Below are 14,356 nucleotides of genomic sequence, written 5' to 3' on the forward strand. Positions count from 1 at the left end.
TAATTGTGACGCTGCTCAAAGGAAAAGCAGTAACAACTAGCTATATTTTTTTTTTTCTCCTGTCTCTCAAGTTTTCATTAGTGAGTGCAGTCTTAAGCATTGAAAGACTCTGACACACGAGCCGTGTTTAAGAGTTTTTGTAATCTTCAAATAAATACTAGCTCAATGAAGTGAAAAGTGAGTAATGCTGAGAAGAGAGCACTTAATTCTGAACTAGGCATTTCCTTACCCCTGACTGTATGGAAGGGAAAAATCTGCTGTTGGATAAAGTAGTCTTTGGCAGGATTTGGCCAGAGGGAGCTTATTCCCATGACTATAGAAGAATAACTTTTAAGTCTGATGGTGCTTTCTGGATTCTCTCCTATTTTCAATGAAATTTTTGAATTTCATGCTTTTTGTGTTGCGAGGAGATGTTTCAGAATGCAGACTGGCTCTCTTTCCAGCTGAGCCTGCAGTCAAGGCAGACTGAAGCAATATGCTCTGAGAAGAAGTGTGAATTTTCTCATATGTTTCAGTGAGCGTTAATGGGAAGACTAATTAGGACAACTTGAAGCCAAAATAGCTGTGTTTCACTTTAAGACAAATTACCAGAGACATCCATCAGCTGTAGTTGGATGTATGTGACATTCCGAGTTTAAATCTGCTTGAAGAATTTAGTGTCAGAAGTGAGGAAAATAAGTTTAAATCTAACTCAGGGTTTAAATTTAGAGTAGAACAAGGAAAATAAAAAAATCTGCCACATATGAATAACTCTGTACTCTAATAAGAAGAGGTGAAGGAGATCATATACTTCTAATTATTATTGGTTTTAATTCTAGTTTGAAGTCTGCATGTAGATGACGTTAAGTCAGTATTTCAGACTAGAAATGCTACATTAAATACTACTATAATTTTCTTGATACAGAACTGTATTGAACTTTACTGATACATGCATACAGATAGGGTTTCTTCTCTTACCTTTCTCTTGCAGATGTGATATTTCTACTCATAGAAATCTGCATAGCCTAAAATATAGGTCCCCACAGTCAGTTCTTTCTGAATACCAATATACTCTTATTTTCTTTAGATAGAAAAAAGCCAGTGGCTGTTTCCTTCACAGGACTGAATCTGACACAACACAAAGCCAGCTTCAGTAGGTACAGTACGGTAGTTAGTTTGCTTGAATGTTCCAAAGGCAGCAGCCTCTGGCTAAGGAGTACCTGTATAAGAAGTGCATTTCTTTTTACTGTGTGTTTTCCTCCCTGCTCTCCCTAGGATAGTAGGAGGAGAGCAGGAGACTCCCTGCTCTTCTGCTGCATCCTTCCAGAAAGCAGGGCTCTAACCCTGTGCTTTCCATCTCATAATATATATGTTCAAGATTCCAGCTCTATCATGTCGTATGCCTTTCACCTTCTTATCACTACTTTGATGTTCTCAGCCAAAGATGGGTCATGACTTTGACTTCTGTTGCAGAGCAGGGATGGAAGCTGGTAGCCCTGGCTACACAGAGTAGCAAGATGTATGTGGTTTGTAGTGGCTATCTTTGCAAGCGTCCACTGTGCTACAAGAGAAGACAGGAAGGCAGAGCTGAGAGAAGCTGGTACTGCATGTGGCACAGGCAGATCGGTGACATGTGGTGGCCATATCACCATTTTGGGAACTTGCAGTATTGCACATCACTTGCTCCACTGCTTTAATAGCTGTGGGCACAAATGCGTTTGGTCAGAATACTGTGATTCCTTCCACTTGAAATAAGTTGTGTGGCCTTCTATCTTTCTCTTTAACGCGTTCTACCTTTTGAGCAATATCAAGACAGTGAAAACAACCAAGGAAAATGTTTCTCTGTGCAGTATAGAATTTTTTAGGAATAATTGCAGGGAGGAGGGAAGGTCTTTCATCTTGCACATAAAATCTGGTACCTCACGTTTATTAGCAACATGATCCATCAGGTAGCAAGTAGGTGGTATTCTACTCTCCATTTCACTTTCTCTAATGTGAGCATCCTGTGTGTATTTTATGGCAACCAACAACAGCCTATGAATAAGTCTTAAACTGTTGGTCCATTTCAGCCAGCTCTGGCAGTTTTGTCAAGTCTTAAAGATAGCTGTGTTCTCTAATTACTGTGAAAGTAGGCAGCTGGGTAGAGACAAGAGACAATGTGGTGTGAGTTTATGCTTTCAAATGGGAGGGTACGTGGTGGGGTGGTGACTCATTGGGAGGCAGGAAAGCTTCAGCAAGAATTTTCACTTTCTTAGGAGTCCTGGTTCCTTTAGGAGCCAGAAGACAAGTATGTAATAAACAGGTATCAGTCAAGGAATTGTGTATTATTTTGTGGGCTATAATGCATTTTTTTTCTCATGAGGAGAGTGCAGGGCTGTATTATTTTGTGTTGTGCTGGAAGCGCAAGGAGTGAGGAAGTCCACTCCCAAATAGGCAGGAGTATTCAATTTGGAGGTAAGGATATCTTTATTTGGATACATACAAAAAGAAGTGCTGCCATTTTAAAAAGTTGTTGCACCCTTGGAAGCTCTCTTCTTTTTTCCTGTCTGTGGTATGGTATATTGAGTCAAATATATCCTTTCAAAGTGTGCCCAATTAATAATGTGTCCTGGCTTTCACCAACCACACTAACCTATTGTAGCCATCAAACTGGGTATGCCAGTTGGACTTCTAGAGCAATAGTTTTTCTAATTGTCCCACTATGAACTCTTGTACCAGCTGACAAATCCCAAAGAAATAAGTTCTCTCTAGGTTAGGATGAGAGAGAAATAAGAGTGTATCTGTTTTACTCTTGGCAAAAAGGACCCCAAAAGAATCTTTTAATTAGAGTAATTTCATTCTGTCTATCTGCCGTGAACCTAACAAGCAATCTGAGCTTGCTAATGTGCAGCCTTGGGAGATGATCCTCTAATGAGAGGATTAGGTGTTTATTTCTGGTTGTCCACAGCCTGTGATGCTAAGCTCATGTTGCTGAGCATAGGAAAGCTCCCACCCAGTCCCAAGTAACCTCTCCTCTACCTCTCTGATCTTTGCTCTTCTGTCCCCTCCTGAGTATCACCTCACTGATTTCTCTGTTCTTGATATTTCAGCTTGGGATAGATGTCATAAATTATGTTACACAGGGTTTTTGTGTGGTATTGTATTTGGGTCTGTAAATAATGCAAAACCTAAATGGAATATGAAATTTTTCAGAATCTTGGTTTTTTAGCAAATCACCTGGGGAAGTGTCATGGTTTAACCCCAGCCAGCAATTAGGCACCACACAGCTGCTCACTCATGCCTCCCCCTCGGCCCCCAGTGGGAGAGGGGAGAGAATTGGAAGTGTAAAAGAGAGAAAACTTGTGGGTTGAGATAAAAACAGTTTAATAATTGAAAAGAAATATAACAATAATAAAAAAAGTGTAAGGACAAGGAAAGTAAGAGAGAGAGACAAATACAACCCAACAAAGACAAGTAATGCAAATGAAAACAATTGCTCACCACCAAGTGACCGATGCCCTGCTAATCCCCAGGCAGCAGCCCCGCTCCAACCTCCCCCCTAGTTTTATTGCTGAGCATGACATCACATGGTGTGGAATATCCCTTTGGTCAGTTGGGGTCAGCTCTCCCAGCTGTGTCCCCTCCCAACTTTTTGTGCACCCAAACTTACTCGCTGGTGGGGCGGTGTGAGAAGCAGAAAAGGCCTTGACTCTGCGTAAGCACTGCTCAGCAGTAACTGACACAGCCCTGAAACATCAGCACTGTCTCCAGCACAAATCCAAAACACAGACTCCTACTAGCTGCTATGAAGAAGATTAACTCTATCCCACCCAAAACCAGTAGTTTGAAATCGATGAGTTTGAAAAGGGATGAATAGTTCTGTCCAAGAGGCCATCACTAAACTGGCTTGTCTCCAACACTGCCATTTTACAGAGTGCATTTAGCCAATTGTTTTGTCTCTAAAAAATGAGAAGGGTGATGGAAGAGCAACCGGTCCTGGGGCTCCTGAATTGTGATACCTCTACCCTTTATGATACAGAAGCTACTTAATATTAGGTGAGGTGGGGGAGAAATCCAGTCTGCCACCTTAATGCTGGGGAATAAATGCTGCCTTCTGCTCACAGCCTGGGAAATGTATCTGGAGATGCTGTTACCACTGTTAGTACAGTTTTCTTTTTGTAAGGATAGCACCTGAGCAAAATAAAACTGAAAATGTCCCATTTCATATGTTTCCATTCTCATAATCTTGAATGGTTTAGAACACCCTATTTTGTCAAGAAACCTGTTTCCTTCTATTTTTGCATTTCACCTTGAATTTGATATTTTGTCCTCTGGGCACTAATGTTAATATGAGTTCTGTATTGTACTTACTTACATCATAAATCTCTCTTCTCAGATCATTCAACTTCAAGTGGTACATCCTCGTTTAAGCCCAGCCGTTCACTGGTTTCTATTCCCACTGCCCATGTGATGCCGTCTAATGCCAGCTCTTCACTTTCCAAACACAGGGAAGCTTTCAAGTCTGATGGCTCAAAATGGAGTACAAGCTTTGTACGGTCAGGAGGAGGCAGAAATCAGGGTGCCCTGGACAATTCTCTTGACATGAAAGATGCAAGACCTGTCAGAAAATGGTCCTCCTTGTCTAAACTCAGCTCACCAAATACCTTCAGCCAAGATGGTAGTAGTCATTCAGTGGACTCCAGGGCTAGTACAGATAAAGCTGTGTCACCACAATTAAGGAGAAATGGGCCAAGTTGTTTGCATGATAGCATGGAGCTGCTAAAAATTGACGACAAAGAAATGGGGAAAAAACGATCTTCTCTACTGGACTGCAAATACAAATTTGAAACGTGCAGCAAAGATGATTTTGTTTCAGATTCCTCAAGCAGGAGACATGCCTTAGACTTGACCTATAGTGCCTTACCTGAAAGCAAACCTACGGCAGCCACTTGTGAAGCTTTCGGTCAGAGATACGCAACTCTGGGACAGCAGGCTGTGAGCGGAGCTCCCATACAGCCAGCAGTGAGGACTCAAATGTGGCTTAAAGAACAGTTACGTGCAAATCCCCTGGACTGCAGGACTGCTGAGGAGCCCTACGGCGTAGCTGCATGGCATGTGCAGCAGCTCGAAGATTTTAGAACGGGAGGTGAACAACCTGTGCAGGTACGGCTAAAGTTTGGTGTTTGCTGCCATCATGTGGCATCATGTGTTATACCTGAGGAATAACATCAGGTAGTTTTTAATAAAACAGGAGAGGGAACAGGTCCCTCTTAACCAGGTGATGATGTTCTTAAACTTTGATTGGGGATGCTGCTGCTTGCTTCTCAGTATTACCTGAGTGCTAATGTGGTTTTTTTTCTGACACCTGCTTACAGTTTACTCTGATTCAGTGTGCCTAACTATATGAGACTAGTGTCTCTTTTTCTGAAGCCAGATAGAGTAGCTCTTAAGAGAGTCTTTGGTCACAGTTTAGTGGGGGAACGTTGAATGTATTTTGATCTGAATGGATTTACAAAGGGGCTGCATTTTTACATTCACTGAAAGAGGAATGACTCCTGCGTACTGCAAGGATGAATATTCAGTATTGCAATGCCTAGAATTTAAAAGCTGAATTCAGTTTGATATTACTGCATATTTTTTTAACTAATTAGAATTAATTAATAATCGTCAATTAATCTGATTTATTTAAATAAAAGAATATGTAGGGTTTATGTGTCATACTTGAAGTATTTTCGTATAGAAAACATCAAACTTGGTTTTAAGAGACAGATAACCCTTTCTAACATGATAATTGCCATCTTTTGTTTCCAGCTTTTACCCTAATGGGAAAAGGTAACTTGTTAAGGACGGCAGTACTTAAAATCTAAATGTTCAGGTTTACCTACGCAGGTAAACTTGACTTGCCAAAAGAATCCCAAATGCATTACAATATGTAGATTTTCCTGTAAGGCAGTTTCAGGTTAGTCTAGGATATTATCTGAGCAGAGATAATCTATCTGTATGTGCAAATACCTGTTTTCTCCGGCCTGAAGATACATTAAGTAATTTATGAAGAGTTGTGTTCAAATTTTGTTGTTTCCTCCATTGTGTATTGAAGGAAAAACTGACAAGTTCAGAGGTTCTTAAGATCCAATTTTACTCTTAATAGTGATCTGGATTTTTAGTTTTTTATATTATTTTTAACCTTACAGAACTTGAATACAATTAATATGGCTGAATGATCATTAATCCTCGTGGTTCTCTCTAAAAACCTGACATCGTTCCACATGGCCCCCCTTTTACATTACTCTTGCTACTACAGAAATCCGCATCTTTCTCTAAGCTTTTTGAAGATTTCAATGGTGAGAATTTACTCAGGGAGAGAGTGGAGGCTGAGGTGTCCCCTCAAAGCCAAAGTGACAGAAACCAGCTCAGTGCTGAGGCTGGGTCAGGGGCTCTGCCAGCCAGCCTCTTGGCAGCTGGCAGATACCAGTTGTGTTGGAGAGCACACGAGGGGTTTGGGGAGTGATGCAGGGTACCGTGGAGAAGCTAAGTCCATCCATTCATTCAAGTCTTCCCGACACCTGTGAGACCTGTAGCTGGCTGCAGCTGTCAGCAGTGCTGTCTGTGGGGTTTGCATGCACATTACTGTGCCTGGTGGTTCTCATTTGGAGTTATATATTTATATTCAGAGTAACCTTTATTTACTTCTTTCCTTCATTTAGGTATATGTCTCTGTGTCATCTTCTATGTACCTTTCACAACACTTTGTTTAGGATGGCTATTTCAGAAACTCTTGTGTAGGTCAAAACAACTCCCAGCTTTTTAGTTTGTCTCACAAGTGCTTTCTCGCTCTGATTGTGATCAAATAGTGTCTCCTTTTTGTATGAAGGCAAAGTTTCGTGTGGGAAACAGATGAAGCCCTATACGTATTATTATGGTTATTCAAAAACTTTGTTCATGCAGGCATTGACGCTGAGATGTGTTTTGAGGACAGAGCCAACAGGGGGAGCACAAACATTATTTATCTTTTTGGATGAATTCATAAAGTGGTGCTGCACCTTTTTAGGTTTTTAAAATTATAAGATTATAGGATGAAGTTTTGCTTAAAACGGTTTGGTGGTTTTTTTTTCTCTTGCTCCTGTTATTTATGTATCTGTATCAATAATTGATATATGTGTTACAAGACCTAGCTAGCCCCTGATTTGGGAAGCAGTGATACTGTCAGCGGTCTGGTTAGTCCTGGAATATAGGGCAAGTCCTTGAAGCTACGGCCTTTGCTCTGCTTACCCTGACTTCCCGCTTAATTGTGTGGAGGGGCCATAAGGGGCCTTAGCAAGCACTTTCAGTTCCTTGTGGCCTTAGCAAACACTTTAATTGGTATGATTTGGAGTTGCACTGGTGGGCCTTGAAATGTGACTTGTTACATTGAGATATGTTGAGATATTTTATGATTCTATAATTGTGCTATGATTTTATTTTTTTTTTCAAAGATCACTACATGTGCACCTGGGCACTGATACGCTATTATTTCTGAGAAACTGAGAAAACTACAATCCAAAGTAGAATACGTTCCTAGGAAGGAGAGAGCAGAAGGTGTAAGATTTTGCTAGAGGAAGATGGTGATTTATAAAATGTGAAAAAAACACCACCTCTACAGAAACTTTTTTTATTTTAATAAGTATGTATGCTGATGGAAATGCGATGGTTTTTACAGGACTGAAAAATTACGGTTTATAATCCTTTAAAACCACTATTGCCGTGAAGAGAAAACAAAGTGAACTTTGCTTTTAACTGAGAATCTGTAGAAGCTTTGTGTATCTTTAAGGTAGGCCGGTAGAGGGAGAGACTATAGAGGGCGGTTTTCTCTAATGAAGCAAGAATAGACTGCAGCAATTTTCTAAGTTGGTTTCGAGGACTACTGGTTCAGGAACAGCTATTGGACTTAATAATATGGTATACAAATTTTTATGCTTTTACAGACTAGTATAGACGGTTTACCCCAGAAAATTCTGAATTAGGGTTATTTTTATAAAATCTGACAAGCTTCGAATTTAAGTTTACAGTAAAGGATAATGTATTACAGCCCTTAAAAGCTGTTCCAAGGTTAATTACTCTCAAAATTAAGATTCTCTGCTTCCTTAATAGTCTGAATTTAACTGAACTCAGCATCTACCTGTTGTGTTTTCGTTATGCTTTGCTCCCCAAATTAAAAAGCCTATAATGTGGCTTTTCCATTCCAATTGTAAACCATGATTTTTAAGAAAGATCTTTACTGTGCATTGTAAGGGAAGCTCAGAGTGTTGGGTGGAAGACCTACAGCTACACTGAGATTCTCTTTCAGGATATGGTCAGGTTTGCAGCTTCAGGAAAGGTGTGGTGGATCAACAGAATGCCGCTTTAGAGAAGGCGCATCTTTTAGCTGTGGGTGTGGGGGTTGTACATTTCAGAAACAAATCTCCAAAGGGGATCTGGTCTCTTGTTATTGTGTAGTGTCATGGAATTGTGTACGAAAATTCATTTCTCTAGCTAACGTGTGCTATTTAATGTATACTTTTTGAAGATAAACATTCTCCTATGCATTTCCAAGGAACAGATTTCAACAATACTTCAATGAAAATAATTTCCATGCAGAATTTATATTTCACTTACACTTAATTATTTTCAGTGTACAGCTGATCTTTCAGCAGACATGACCGTTGTAATACCTTTTTTTTTTTTAACCTCCGAAGTAAGGAAGTGTGTGATTAGGCCTGTGTTAAGGGAAAAAATGCTTATAATGTGCAGTTCCCATTTTCCGAACTGGGAGGCCGTGCAAATATGGATAAAAAGGCAGTATGTTTTCATGTAAAGGCATTTCTTAAAGCCTGATCCTATTGTCTGTATGTACTTAGGTGCATACTGTATGCTAGATCCAGAAATGAGGTTTAAAATGGAAGACTTTAAAATTGCGGGAGAGTTTTCAGAAGGTCGCATATCTACTTATTAGCTCAGTACAATGCTGTAGGCATCACATGATGAATATCTGTTTTTTCCAGTGTATGGGACATCTGTGTTATTTCTTCATGGTGTGCTAACTTCTGTCAGAACATAGCAGAAATAATAGATGGAAATTGTTTAAGTGCATCTTTTTCCTTTAATGTATCTGGTTTACTGGTTTTTATTTAATGAGGAAAATGCTGCCTTGTTCATACCATGTGTATAGAAGTTACTGGAAATTAAATTTTAATGCACTGAGAAATTTAGAGATACTGCAACAATCTTCATTTCAAAAGAGAAGGGAAAAGGTAAACTGCATGCATACCTAAACATTAATAAACAAAAGCTGTAAAACTTTGATTGAAAGAAAAAGTTATAGCATTCTTCAAATAATATTGTTGCCACAGAAAACTTTATTCTTAAATGTCAACTCAAAACTAGTTTTTTTTAATGATTCTGTCAGATTGGAAAACTAAGACCGCTTAATATCAACATTTTTTTCCCGTGTCTCATTTTGATGAAACCATACTTTTCAGCAAGATAAAACTTTTTAACATGAAGAATTATCACCTTTAGTTAGCAGAGTGAACTCCTTCACTGTGAGCCACAATTAAGCTTTTATGTTCTGTTCCTTTTGCTTGAAGTTAGTAGTCCAAGAACTGGGATTGCGTTCATTACAGTGCATATGTGGCTCAGTCTGGAGTAAGCGCTAGCAGACGATGGGAAACCAAACTTGGGCCATGCTTGATTGCAAAAGGAGCCTTGGCATTGGTTAACCGGTAACTTGCCAATTTCAGATGTTGTCTTAAGAGAATGCATGTTTCAGTTTCAGCAGTATATTTCAACTTTTGTTGAAGAATCTGTAATTTTCGTTGCTGGCTGAGAGAAGGCTGCTGGGGTTGTTTTTTGGAGTTGTTTCTACATGCTAGTGGCAGAGTTTCTTGTAGACTTCCTTTGTCTGCAATTTTGGGTCTGGAAGTATGTGATTGTTGGTGGCAGTAGACTCATCTTTTTCCTTTTATTAAAAAAGAATATGTGTTTTTTGTTGTGGTGTTTTGGTTTTTTTGTCAGGGCTAACTCATTTGTCTAATTTTAGCTATAAAGCTGTCACAGTAGTTTCCCAGAGATAGGAAAACTTTTGAAGAAGAGCATACAGGCAGTAAGCTTTGTACAAGCCCAAGTAGCGTATCAGTGAATTGCCGTTTTGTTGTGAAAACCATTTTTATTCTTTAGACTAGAATGGGCTTCATATCAACTCTTGTTGTTGTGATATGCTTCGTGCCATTGATGTCAAGCACCAGCAGAAATCCTCCTAAATAATACCTAACTGTAACTGTTACAAAAGATATCCCTTGTGTTTAAATTTACAGATTTTTTTTCTTAAAAAGCAAAGTATTTCAAGATTATCAAAGTAAGTGATAAAGTGCTTACGGTGATGTAGCTGTGCAAAGTTTTCTGCTTTAAATGCAAACAGATGGGAATTGATATTACTATAGCAACATTAAAATGCTCTAGATGTGTAGTTTGCAGAAGCTATTTTAAATGTTTACTGCAGATATTTCAGAGCAGATGAGAGAAAACCTTTCGTTTTGATTATCTGTGCCGCCCCAGCTAGTATTGCCTGAGCTTTGGAGCAGGTAGCATAGAGTAGAATGTGGATGCCTTTTAATGGTAGAACTCAGATAAACTTTCAGTTTTCCTAAACATACCGGCTTTTTCCTGTGAAAAATCTTTTTGTAGATCCAGTTTAGATGGCTCTCTTGCAGATAAGTGAACCACCCCACAAAAATGGTAATCATCTGGAAATCCTGAGCGTGAGCGTGAGTAGATCAGCTCTGTAATATATTCAGGACTTCTGAGAAGTGCTGGATCAACAGTGTATGTGCTGGATCGGGGATGTGCTGTTGGCAATAGAAAGCTGGAAGCTGGGGCGTCCCCCACCATGTGAGCAACATCTGCCTCATGTGCATGTGTGTTAAGACTGTTAATATGCATATGTATGGCATTAAGTTTACTGTACAATGCGTATGTGTTTGTGCGTTTTGTTCCCAAGTTGTACTTGGGAAAGAGAGATGCTAAGAGTAAGCTGTTTGGCCCCAGTCTGGCCACCATCTTTCCCAACATATCTCAGGTGTGTAGAGCTACCTTCTGGGCAAATAACTCCAGCAGAAAGCAAGCTCTTCTTGGTCACGGTCATTCCCAGGGACCCGTGGGGAACGTACATCATCCTATAAAGGGCCATAGAAGAAGGTCCTGTAAGAAGCGTAGGTTGCATGCTTAACATGAGGATAAGCTATGGACTGGGTGATTGCACTGGCAAGTAACAAGTGGTATGTCAAATACGGCGTGAGGGCTCCCACGCTGCACACTTGACCTGTGCATAAGTGGTAAATCCGGCTTGTTAAGGCTGTAGCACAGTCCTTGCGTTTGTACAGATGCACCTACTGTTCCTGTACGTGGCAGTGTTAAGGGCTTCGTAGGCAGAGTTACCATAACCCTTGTTAATGGTCATTCATTTTTTAGTTGTTTTGACAGCTGCTTCTTTTGATACTACTGGATAACACTAAAGGCTTCTGGCTTTTAAGGTGATCCTGTGAACCGCAGGTGTCAAAAAAGGTGGAACTAATAATTATGCTTTCACATTTAAACTTAGCTTATCCCTGTCTCAGCTGCTGCAAGCGGCTTTTCATGGGTATAATTGTTTGCATCTACAGCATCTGTGCTTTTGCTCTCTTTAGGTAATTTGCTGTGTGCTGTCAACCCAACATAGGTGTTTTGTTCTGTCCTCCTGCTGTAGCCACGTCATTTCCTCTGAAGTAAATGTTCTACGGAAATCCCATTTTAAAAATTTGATTTCTGCTGTCCACTTTGCAGAAATGTTGTTACTTGAAGGCTGCAGATCTTTTGTAGATCTTTAGATGCAACTCAGCTGTAGCAGTGAGCAAACTACAGTAACTGCTGACGCATACTTGGATTTCCTTGTGTACTCAGCAAGGCTCTAGATGGTTTTTTTTTACTCAATGGCAGGTAGATAATTGTGTGCAGCTTTTAGGATGGCTTTCTGATAAAATAGGTCTGTGAATGCTTTCTCTGTCAGATTGTTTATCTGACAGTATGGAGTCTGCGTATTTTTATTCAGATAGTTTGAAGTGTCTACGTTATCATTGCAAATCCCTCAAGACAAGACTTGAGAAAGAAACAGAGCCTCACAGAGGCTCACATCAGCTTCACAAGGATAAATGCGAGGACCAGGACCAAGACAATAAGCAGAAAATTGAGTAGCAGGTTGAGACCTCTGTTGTTAGCAAGATCCATAATGTGCATCTGTCTCTTGTGCTTGCAGCAGACTATTGATTGTAGCTTTGGGTTGCTCTTTCAGTAGTAAGCAATGTAGATTCACATGAATTTCATTGTGTCCTCGGCTGTTTACCTGTTTTTAGTTTCTGCCACTTAAGAAAAGAAAAAAAAAAAGGTCCGTTTACAATAACTAGATTTTTTTTATTTTCCCAAAAAAGGAATCTGGATGCTCCTACAAGCCTTTTTACCCAAATACCTTAAAAATAAATAAATAAAAATTAAAGTTAATGATAGCTTTTATTTTACTACTGAAGAACTACTGAAGAACCCATTAATGGAGAAAGGACTTGAATTTTTATACAGTTTGTTTGGCTCTTTGTTTATTTACTTTTTAAAATGTGTGCAGCACTCTTCAGGCCCATTTGATTTTCAAAAGAATGGCTGTTCTCAAGACTTGCTCTGTTTCAGCAATAGATTGTTGAAACTTTATTTTTTAAAAGAAGATCTCTGTAGGTGAAAAAACCCCAGCTTTCTCGTCTGGGCAAAATGTACCCCTGTTAACCAGGAGTGTTTCCTACCCTTCTAGGGTTTGGCATCGTGCAGTGTGGTAGGTCGCATTTTGCCAGCAGCGTGCCATGTACGATTCATTGCAGCTTTGCAAATGCCTTATTAAGAATCTAGATTGGGCTGGCAGAGGATGCATCCTTAGTGCTTTTAATAGCACGTACGCAATAGCTTATTTTAAGATAGTATTAATAACTTAGCAATTGTGTTTTATATGTAGAAATATATATATCAAAATAAAAAATTAATAGGACCACTCAACCCTAACAGTGAAATGTTGACAAAACTTCCTTTTAATAACCAGCTAAGTTTTTAGGGAAGATCACAAGAGGGCAGTGTTTTACAGTTTTATATTTTATACAAAAATTGAACTTTCAGCATTTTTTTAATGTAAAAAAAAAATATAATGGCCTTATAAAGCAATCTGACTAACTGTCAGATATTAAAATAATTCTAGGGCTTGTTTTAAATTATTTAAATTACCAGGATTCTTACTCAGAAGAGCATCAGTTTTTAAAGGAATTTTTATAAATATGTTGTTCTGGTTTTAATCCTTGCAATGAACAAGAGGTGTTCACTCGTCTCCTGTAACCAAAATAGGCTTGCTTGTTTGTTTTTTCAGGTTTTAACATATAGGTCAAAGCTAAAAGGACTACATTTGTTGTTAAATAAAAGGTATCTGTGGATTTTGTAGGACTTCACAAATATTTTCTAATTGTATTCTGACAGACACTATTTATTAATAGCCATACTAATGCAGGTATCTGGTCTGTAATCTATAGCATACTGGTATGCTTCCAGATATGAACAAGAATACTCTTTAAATGAATGTGTTCATTGCTATGCTCTGATTTTCTCAGAGATGATATAGGTAAAGTACATCTCGGCATGGGTGTGTATGTCTGACATGATTATTGTTCTGTGTACAATGGTAGTAAAACTTACATGAAAATTCTTTATGCTGAGGGCAAACATTTTGTACATGTTTTGTGAAAAATCTGTTTAAGTGTATTTTACACTTGGTAAAGGCAGTTGTTGCTAAATGCACACAGAAAAGTTAATAAAGAAATCCAAGTACCTGCAGCCCTCTAAAGTGCCTTACTGGCTAGTCGTGATCAGAACAAAGTTTCAATTCTGAAATGGGTATTGCCTTCACCTAGAGGAAAATAGGTAAATATATCAATTTTCATTGAAGACCTGGCTGAGGAGGCACGTCTTTAAAACCAGCATATGCTTGCTCCTGATTCAGCTCTTTCCCAGTGCAAAGTTGCCACAGAAGTTTGTCTTTTTTTTTTTTTTTTTTTTTTTTTTTTTTTTTTTTGAGAAAGAGTAATACCAGATTGTTGCCTGTCTAGCTTTCTTTATTCACTATCCTTGTGTGTAAGATGAACTTAGCAAAAAGACGTAGCCTTGGGTGGAGTGGAACAGAGAAATGAAAACTTAATCCAAGCTACATGCTGTGTTTGGAACTTTTATTATGGCTCATAAAGGTTGTGAACTTTTTGATTACACTTTCACAAAATTCATTAGGATTGCCTATGTGCACTACCTGGTGAGTGTAAATTAAGTATGTGTAGGT

The 14,356-nt window shown here is 39.0% G+C and overlaps 1 protein-coding gene across 2 annotated transcripts in view; it reads left to right on the plus strand.

Annotated features, from left to right (window-relative positions):
• The window catches only part of CEP85L (centrosomal protein 85 like), a 153,893-nt gene that overhangs the window by 77,598 nt on the left and 61,939 nt on the right, over nt 1–14,356 (plus strand). For both annotated transcript variants that reach the window (XM_063329724.1, XM_063329723.1), the window contains one exon: nt 4,355–5,121. In XM_063329724.1, coding sequence (XP_063185794.1) covers nt 4,429–5,121 — 693 coding nt within the window. In that variant the 5' untranslated portion in view covers nt 4,355–4,428. The remainder of the gene's footprint in view (nt 1–4,354; nt 5,122–14,356) is intronic.

Source organism: Chroicocephalus ridibundus, chromosome 3 (assembly GCF_963924245.1).
Source record: "Chroicocephalus ridibundus chromosome 3, bChrRid1.1, whole genome shotgun sequence".
Lineage (NCBI taxonomy): Eukaryota > Metazoa > Chordata > Aves > Charadriiformes > Laridae > Chroicocephalus > Chroicocephalus ridibundus.